This window comes from Argentina silus (assembly GCF_951799395.1).
Source record: "Argentina silus genome assembly, chromosome: 10".
In the NCBI taxonomy this organism is placed as follows: domain Eukaryota; kingdom Metazoa; phylum Chordata; class Actinopteri; order Argentiniformes; family Argentinidae; genus Argentina; species Argentina silus.
Window position 1 is genome coordinate 4,176,056 of NC_139664.1, and position 10,000 is coordinate 4,186,055.

Genomic DNA, 10,000 nt, shown 5'->3' on the forward strand with positions numbered 1-10,000 from the left:
GTTCACCGGTTTTTCAACTGTGGTGTGTGACGAAGTTCTAAATCTTTCACAGGTTTGTCAAAACAAAAAGAGATACTGTGAAAAATCAACCAACTCGTAGGAAATAAGTCGCTAACACTAACTCCCTTTCAATCTGGTAGCATTCCTTTCTTCTGCTGACAACGGCGTTCAGTTGCAATGCATGTTTTTTGTGAGAACAGCCCCTATCATTAACCTAAATCATATGCTGCATCCAGTATTTGGTGAAACTTCATGCATAGGTTTTCTAAATCTATTTCAATACACATACATACATGCACATGCATAAATCTAACATATCAATGCATGTATTCTCATCACGCCGATTCTTATCGTGTGTGTGCGTGTGTTTGCGTGTGTGTGTGTGTGTGTGTGTGTGTGTGTGTGTGTGTGTGTGTGTGTAGGGGGGGACTATGCAACCTGTTTGTTTGAATGGTTGTTTCAGTGGCAACTGTGTTACCATGGCAACTTTCCTCTCCTTTTTTCCTATTCTTTTAACATGGGATTCCAATGCAGAGCCTTTTACACCAATCAGAACTAAGCTTGTACTGCTCTCTAACCAGTGACAGCGCGGTTAACTGTTTCATGGCCGTGGCTGAGCCAGCGAACAGGCACCTGTCCTGCAGCATGATTGATACGAGGCTGTGTTAAACCTGATGACAAAGTGCCAGGCAACAACTGGGGCAGAAACAAGGGGGGAAAGTGTATATAATAATGCCTGTATATAGTGATTGAATAGTGCTGACATTCTAAAATGTATTTATGATACATTATTTATGAGCATCAAGCAGTGGGTGTTTTGTTCATTTAATACCGCTCAAAACATTTCGTGCCAGCCAGCACAACTGCCTTGTTAAGGAGACTGAGGAGCTCGCTGGTGCAGCGGATAGTCTAATTGGACGGTAATGGTCAGTTATAAGTGATATAAAGTCCCAAGGACACCTCACACCTCACTAACAATGTGTCCCCTGTTGACACCGGTGTGCTTGACATGAAGAAATGCAGTTCTGCGTAAAAGCTATGCCTTGTTGTCATATTCCCTGTGTAATTGTGGTAGTTCATAGCGCCCTTAGCAGTATCTCAAGGGATATACAATATGTAGTGTATTCTATTTCAAAGTTGTCGACTGGGCAAATATTCCACAAGGATAATTTGCACACTCCAGACTCCAGTGTAATGAAACAAAACGAAGGTGCCTGCCAACACTGCGAAGTTGATACACGCACATGCTACAAGTGCAGAAAATCAGGAATGCAGGAATTATGAGGTAAAATCGTAACAGTGGTGATATTCACATGTGGAGAACTCTGATGAAACGTACAAATAATTTACAGTAAACCTATTGTTAATCATATTAACCTAATTTCAATTTAACAAGCCAAAATAAAGTTGCTTGATAACCCTATGATCATTCAGAAGATTTAGCCTAGATATACTCAGACACAGACACCTTTTCACTCATACCCATTATCCACTTACCATACTGTCGTAGTGTATCAGCTCTAGCTCGTAATCCGGCAGAATGTCACTCCTGTTGTTCACTAGATCCAGAGCCATCTGAGCGGAGGGCAGGCACGCCTGGCCGCCCGGCCAGCCGCCGCTCATGGGGAACAGGGCGCCAATGTACAGCTTCTTCTTGCCTAGGGACGGGCACGGCCAGAAGAGGAGAAAGGTGAGCGATATGCGGAGGGCAGCGTGGCCGGATGCGACCCTGGACAATTGCGGGAGACTTCTTCCAATTAATGCCATGGTCCGGTGAATTGGACTGGAGTATATCGATGCTGCAGTGGAGTTATTTCCGCGGGAATACAAGACTGGCGGAGAGAAAGTTCTAGGCCTATTTGAAGTTTAAAATATCTCGCTATTGGGGTGAATTTGGTCTTGATCCTAAACAGCATGTCATTACAACCACTTTGATGTCTGTAAAAAGTAATTTCAACACGTGTTCGACATCGAGGCGGTTATGAAAACAATCCCAGTTAAGCCTGTATCCTTATAAGGTGAAAGTAAAGAGCAGAAAAAAAAAAAGTATTTTATAAACGGTGAATGTTGGCTACAGGACTAATTGTTAATCACTGCTTTTCTCTTTTTGCTGTTTTTCAAGAGGGCTGTTATGGTCAAACACTTTGCAAACGTCTCCATATGAAAATATACTGCAACGGTGAGAGTATAGGGCAAAACTAAAACTATGTCTGTCCTACATCGATAAATGTAAGTCCAATATTTATTTCCACTTCATTCATACTCACGACTTTGCCGCGCAAGGTAAGCGATAAAATAGCTCGACCACTCGAGAAGGCACCAAAGAGCTCACGAATAATAACACTAGTGTCCTATTGTGCGTAATTTCAGGATTTGCATAAAAGCTTTTGGAAATGATATCCTTCCGTTCTACTATCCGTATTCAAATTTTAGAGGGATGAAACGAGATGCCGCGGTATGAGATGCGAAAGGTCTACATATCATCCACTGCAGCAGAGAGGCTATGAGCGTGTGTAAGCGAGGAGTGCTCGGCTGATTTATGCTGGTCCGTGAATGTGTGTGTGTGTGTGTGTGTGAGAGAGAGAGAGAGAGAGAGAGAGAGAGAGAGAGAGAGAGAGAGAGAGATGGGGCATGGAATGGATGAGGTGGCTGTAGGCTACACTAACTTTTGAATTTGTATATCTTCATTCCAATTCCTTCCATCGTATCTGCATAGGCTACCAAAGCCTCTTTCTATGTGAACCATTCAGCTTTTTCTAAAATATTATACAATTGATAGACTACAGCAAACATGATTTCAACCACTCTTGCCATCCACTTGGAATCTGCACACTTTCTACCTCGTGTGTATGTCACTCAACATATCTTTTTATCTTTGAGAGGCCAGAAATAATTTATTAAAATCAATGTCTAATCAGCAAATGTACTAACTCGGCTAAATAAAGCACCGATCTAATACAAACATTGGACTTTCAAATTACGTAATCATTACATAGACAGTGAGATAGCAACAAATTCAACCACACAATTATACAGTGCCTCAAATTGCACATGCTCCAAAGCCCCATTTTATATCAGACGTTCTCAATAAACAATGCTATCTAATGACATTCATTAAAACACCCATGAGTGAGCCTATATAAAATGCCTCTGAGGCTAGTTTGATATTTACAAAAAAAAAAAAAAAAAAACAGCAAAAATGGTGCATCAATCTTCAGCCTCTGATTTTTCCCTCGGTGTAAGCAGAACCGAAGTCTGATAGATGAGCAGGAGTGCCTCTACAGGACACCCGCTGTTTGAACCGTCTGTCCAGTTTAAACCCTTCTCTCGGTGCCCTCCTTTTACTCATCCAATGCAGTTCTGCCTCTCTGCCAACCTGCCAGCCTCTCAGACCGGCCCTCTATGCCAAAAGGCATAATAGAATTAGAGCTGTAATAGAATTACAACAGAAGTAATCGTTACCTCTACCCTTTTCCCGGTCTTAACACCTTCCACACCCACATGTCACCGCCAGGCTCATTGGCAATGATAGAACCCTTCTGGGTTCCATGTAGAACCCTTTTCACACATGATCCTTCCACAAGGGATAACCAAAGAACCCTTTTGGTAGGTAGTACCTTCTAAGAGTGAATGTAACAACACAACCGTTACACTGTCAAGTTGTCGGTACATGTTTGATACCATTCCTCGTTCCATTACAATGAGCCCGTCCTCCAATGTCTACCTCCACTAGCCTCCCCTGGTATAATGACACACTGAGAATGGTGAAGAAAATGGTCTTCTCCTCACCCCTCCATCTCAATGCGGACCATGCACAGTCATTAAACTAAATCATATAGACTGTAGATATAGGACACGCCTCTCTAAGGGGAGACCTGTCAGAAACGGTTCCTAACGAGGTGCCAGAGGCTGAGGTGAGGCTTCTGATCATGCACTGGCATTTGGCCCCTCTTCCCACCTTTCTGATCACGCACTCTGACCTATGCAGCACAGCATCAATTATTTATACGTGAACTTTAATGGCGCTCCATAATAACGCTGTCATTCCGCACAGCAGCAAACCCTGAAAACATCCAGTCACAGATAATGCAGTCTTGAAACCTCTACCGGGCGTACCCGGTATATCTGTCCAATCATGTTTATGCTTTGTATTCGGATTAACCGATGTGAGAACGTGGGGCTTTAAGATGACAGAGGTGTAGATTCTATTCAGATGTGTTCCTTTACAAACGTTCAGAGGCTTTAGTCTTAACACCTCCTCTCGGTCTCCCCATTAGTGCTGGAGTCTTGTTCTGTATAGACTGCCTATTCAGGTGAACCTGAAGAACATGGGGGCCTTCAGATCAGAGAGGAGGATAGACTCTATTCTGACTTGATCTTCCGTTTCTACAGGCTCCGGCCCACACACACACACCTCCACACACAGACACAGACACAGACAGGGGCTAGGCATTAACCTTTCCCCCGCTGAGAAGGCAGTAAGTGGGTGGCGGTTCCACACTGAGTGGAGGGAAGAGGGAGGGAGGGAGAGAGACAGAGAGAGAGAGACAGAGAGAGAGAGAGAGAGAGAGAGAGAGAGAGATACAGAATACTGTTTTTGCAGAAGATGGAAATTGATGGGGGACATGGCGTTTTATGTATCAAGACAGGTTGTATGTAGTGGATGAAGATATACATTAAGTGAGTATTCATGATTTTATTAATTGCTGAGATATCAGATGGCATATAATGATTTGTTTATAACACCATTCACTACGTACCAGCATTCACTTTGTTTCACTTGGTGAAAATGTGTCAATATTCAACAATCTTTCACAGATCTGACTAACAAAAAGGAATCTCTCCTAAACTCACAAATACAAAAATTCAGAAACTGTCAAAATGTTGATTTCGTAAATGTGTGTATTTTCTCACTGTGGCTCTTATCTTACAATCAATGTAGATCATTTACGAGCGTATAAAGATCCGAACTTCTGTTCAGCATATGATGGCATTTACCTTTTGCTCAAAATGTTATGAACTACTGCCCTCTTGTGTTCAGAAGCAGCAATGCAGCTTTTGCCAAATTAATCACACTGAGCTTTACTGACCATGCTACTTGTGTACACAAAGACTAATCTAGTTTTAAAGGGATAGTCCACTCTAATATCAAATGTGTATCATACCTTCTCAATAACACAATGTCAGTGTGTTTACAAGTGCAAACTAAAGTGTCTACTACACTTTTAGTAAGTAAACATTTGTAACACAATCAAACTCCATTTCTCTTACCTGTGTAGTTTCTGTCATCTTTGGTAAGCAAACAAAAAGAGACAAAAAAAAAAGACTAGTTATAGCAAAATAAATATCTGTGACAGGTATTTAAACTAAAAGATTTAGTGTTTTTCCCTTCTGCATGCATAGATTTACATAATGTACAGAAGTACACAGTTGTGTGTGATGCTGAAATTACCATCAATATGTTGGCCTCCTGTACTATTACTGTATTACAAATGTATTTAGTATTCACGGAGTATGATTTGCTGCCACCAGATGGCAGTATTAAAACTTCCTGTTTAACATAGATACTATACATGCCATTTATATATGCCATTTAGCTGACGCTTTTATCCAAAGCGACTTGCATTGCAGTGAGTGCATATATACAGATTCAGATACAGTGCAATACAGAGCTTTACCGTGCTACAAATGTCACGATTGGGTTTGCATTTTGTTTGTGCACATCATAAAAAAAAATAGAACAGCTCCTCGAGTCAACATCATTGTGCATTCAGCAGATGGACAATTTCCATCACGGAGGCAATTTACACTCACAGAGGCAGAGGGGTTTGGGCGAGTCCCACTTGCCCAGCTTGGTACAGTGGGTGACGTTCCTGCCCTCCAGTATGAATCCAGCATGGCAGCTGTAGTGAAGCACACTGCCCTCTACTGGGTGTCCTGGGGGCTTCACCGCCACCCTGCCATTCTCCAGGGACGTCCACACACGAGGGCACAGCAGCACTGGCACAGAGAGAGAGAGAGAGAGAGAGAGAGAGAGAGAGAGGGAGGGAGAGAGAGAGAGAGAGAGAGAGAGAGGGAGGGAGGGAGAGAGGGAAGGAGAGAGGGAAGGGGCAGACGGAAGGAGAGAGGGAGAGAGAGAGAGAGAGAGAGAGAGAGAGGGAGGGAGGGGCAGACGGAAGGAGAGAGGGAGAGAGAGAGAGGGAGTGAGAAAGAGGGAGTGAGTAAGTGGGGGGGGGAAGGTAGTGAGAAACAAGAGAGAGGGAGAGACAGAGAGAGAGAGAAAGAAAGAAAGAGTGATAGAGAGAGAGGAGAAAGGGAGTGACAAAGAGCGAGAGGGAGAAAGAGAAGAGAGAGACAGAAAGAGACAGAGCGAGAGAGAGAGAAACAGAGAGAGAGAAACAGAGAGACAGAGAGAGAGAAACAGAGAGAGAGAGAGAAACAGAGAGAGAGAAACAGAGAGAGAGACAGAGAGAGAGAGAGAGGTCAGTGAGAATTATCCTGCTTATATCCGCACAGCAGGAAGTCAGGCGCAGAGATTGCATATGAGAGTGTTCTAGGCAGAGAGGTGCACAATAATACATGAGGTGGGAGAGCTTAACATAGAAGCTCTCACGCTAAGCTAAGTAATGTACCGTAGTGCAGTGTATTGCTTCTAAAGGGACGCTACGGGATCTTGGTGATCACGTCTGCACTTTATAAACCTCCCATTTTGGGCTTGAAATTGAGCTACGGGCCTGTATGTGGATAATACATCACATCACTTACCCGGCGGTATGGCAGCAAACACCGTCGACTGTAATGCGTAACCTTTCCGAAAGCAATTTCCTGGTTGATGAATGAGCCGCCCATGAACATCCGTTTGAAACTCAGTCATCTTTTAAAAAGCTTTGCATCCTTCAAGCAAAAATAAATAAACCATACCGTACCGATATGTATGGCTGTTGAGTATCTGGTAGATCTATTAGAAACTAGTTTCAATACTCTATGCGCACCTGACGTGTGTGTGTGTGAGACGCAGAGGCTTATTGTGTGAAGCTGACATGCAGGGGACCCGTTTTTGGCTCTTGTGTGTACATTAGTTAGATTGGTGGCTGAAATTATACAAATATCCTGTTCAATCACTTTAATGGGAGAAATGCAGTACAGTTCTGTACATGCAATCTTATGTTTCTGTCTTAGAATGTCCGCTTCATGACTATGTTTGAGAAATGTCGTAGGAGAAACGGTTGGGGTCAGTTCCATGGAAGTTTAGAAGTTTATTTGCGCTTCTACGGAAAAACTCCATGTCTAATTCACAAAGGCAGAGAAGGAGATATGGTTATGTTCAGTACAATACCTGTCCCTAATGTCTGTGGGTGTATGTGTTGTTGTAAACTGACCAACACTATTACCACATGTTCACCCATTCTCTCTCTTTCTCTCTGTTTAACCTCTCTCTCCTCCCATTCTCTCTCTTTCTCTACCCCTGTTTAACCTCTCTCTCCTCCCATTTTCTGAAAAGTAATTGATCCCAACTCTGAAGAGAAGGAGGGGTAAATAGAGTGACAATGAGGGAAATGTAGAGATTGTAAAAGAGAGTTTAAAGGAGAGTGTAAAGGAGAGTGTACCCATAGATATACAGTATTACTAGAGAAGGCACTGGCTATCTATCCCATTCATAACATTCATTTACAACATATGACAGTTTGAGGGGTGCCATGTAGTCAACTAGGGTGGGACCTCCTATGAGCTGGGAAGGCATCAGCCAATTGGATCAATACACAGGGCTCCAATTTGCTTCCTCTGCACACCACACAGTTTAGTTGATATGAGCACCATGTTGGTAATTTCGTTCAGCAAAGTTTCAGGTTGCGTAAAGGCAGAGGGCAGGTCTCCATCAAAGAGTGGGTGGGGATAATTGAGTATGAGATGAAGAATGAATGTTTAAATGGATAATTATTGATATCTTTGACAAATAAAATGTACAAAATGTACAACACATTTAACCATGAGCTGAAGTGTCTATATCATTATCTAACCACACAACAAGCCTAGAGTGGCATGCCACATTCAACCTGGGAGTCTCCAAGCACTGTAGAACAGTAGACTTACAAATTACTTTAGTATGATAGGTTTATTTTAGTCTCCCCTCACAATATTATCATAGACTGAAGAAATTAAATTTTGGCTACTTTCTAACAATTTTTTGTGCGTAAAGGCTCTCCAAAAGTATTTTTCTATCAAGTAGGTATAGGCCTATGCATATTTTCCTATAATATACAGTATATATACTCCTATTTGATTTTATACTGTATCAAAGACCTTCACGGTTGCATGATTTCATTATTCTCAGGTATTAATTGGCACAGACAGAGAGTGGAGGCGTTCAGTGCATGCTGGGAACATTGGCATTAATTCAATGTTTTTGGGAATATCGCCTACGGAATTTAGTAGGCTAATGCGAGAACATTAGGCCTACTTCCACATATTTGTAGACGATGTACTTATGTGCCCATTATGATCAAATTATGATCAAATAATTTCAGCGATTGTTAATTATTATTGAATGTGGAACGGCTAATTTGCCTGTATTTGGACTAATGCACTCACTGCAATGTAAGTCGCTTTGGATAAAAGCGTCAGCTAAATGGCATATATAAATGGCATATATAAATGGCATATATAGTATCTATGTTAAACAGGACGTTTTAATGCTGCCATCTGCTGGCAGCAAATCATACTCCGTGAATACTAAATACAAGTTGTCCTCCAAACACTCCTATTTACCACTCCGCCTATATTGGTGCAAAGTTTAACATTTACATTTACATTTATGGCATTTAGCAGACGCCTTTATCCAAAGCGACTTACAACAAATACATTTGTTTAGGTAAGTGAATCGTCTATCCATCAGTCATTATAAGACAAAGATATCAATGCTCACACCAGGGGCAGTCATAAATGCCAGAAGCCAATTATTATTATTATTATTTTTTTTTGTGCTTTTAAGTTTGTGCTGGTCAGAGCAGACGCACCTAGAGGGGACACGAAATTACCAACATTTTTCTCACGTCTCTGCACATGGTTTTTACTGTTTAGCGGAAACAAATTGGAGCCCATGGTCTCCTCCAATAGGTTTATCTATAGATTATAAATGGCTCTCAGGTGCATGCAATAAATTGCTGGTCACCTGAGAGACTGGAGCTGAGTTGAGCAAACACTCCAGCACAGCAAGTGACAGCGAATCACAAACACCATTCACACAGTAGAAGAAAGTTGACTACATGGCGCTCCCCATATAATCACAGTTCATGCTTGCGCGCCATCTAGTATTTATAACTCTATGAGTGTACCATAGAAATAGGCTGCATCTCAATTGTCTTTTTTCCACTATTCATCGCATCCTCTCTCCTCACCTCTTTCTCAAAACGCACTGGAGGGGAATATATATATATATATTATTTATTTATTTATTTTTTTAATATGTTTTAGGGCATTTCTGCTTGATTGGAATAGAGACAGTAAAGATTGACAGGAAGGATGGGTGAGAGAGAGAGAGGAGGGATGACATGCAGGATATGTCGATGGCCGGAATCTAACCAGGGACCTTGCGATGGTATGGTATGCACCTTAGTGTGCTACGCCACCGAACGCCCGGAGGAGAATATCTAAGGGGAAGAACCTCAGATCTAATGTGATTTGAGAAGAAAGCGAGGGGAAGAAATTCGAGGAATAGGGAAGAGACTATAGGGACGCGTGAATATAATTAGAACAGTGAAAAGAACTGAAGGGAAAACAAACACTCTCTTAGGACTGTTTTTGTTTTGTGTTCTTTCGAATTGTATTTTTCATCCTCTTGTTTTATTTATTCATTGTTTTGAGTCTAACAATACTTCTGTTGGCATTGTGTCTGATGTGTTGTATTGTATGTTGTGAAGAAAAAAAAGAAATGAAAATGAGAACAGAATTAGGTTTTTATTCCGATCTCTGTGGAGTGTACTTACAACATCTGCTGTGATGT

At 41.8% G+C, this 10,000-nt stretch overlaps 1 protein-coding gene across 1 annotated transcript in view; it reads right to left on the minus strand.

The window, feature by feature from the left end:
* Positions 1 to 10,000, minus strand: part of gabbr1a (gamma-aminobutyric acid (GABA) B receptor, 1a) — a 33,946-nt gene that overhangs the window by 20,366 nt on the left and 3,580 nt on the right. Inside the window, exons 4-7 of the mRNA XM_083678861.1 lie at positions 9,984 to 10,000; positions 5,815 to 6,000; positions 5,272 to 5,289; positions 1,498 to 1,658 (exon numbers count right to left, since the gene is read on the minus strand). The exon at positions 9,984 to 10,000 is cut by the window's right edge and continues 122 nt beyond it. Coding sequence (XP_083534987.1) covers positions 1,498 to 1,658; positions 5,272 to 5,289; positions 5,815 to 6,000; positions 9,984 to 10,000 — 382 coding nt within the window. The remainder of the gene's footprint in view (positions 1 to 1,497; positions 1,659 to 5,271; positions 5,290 to 5,814; positions 6,001 to 9,983) is intronic.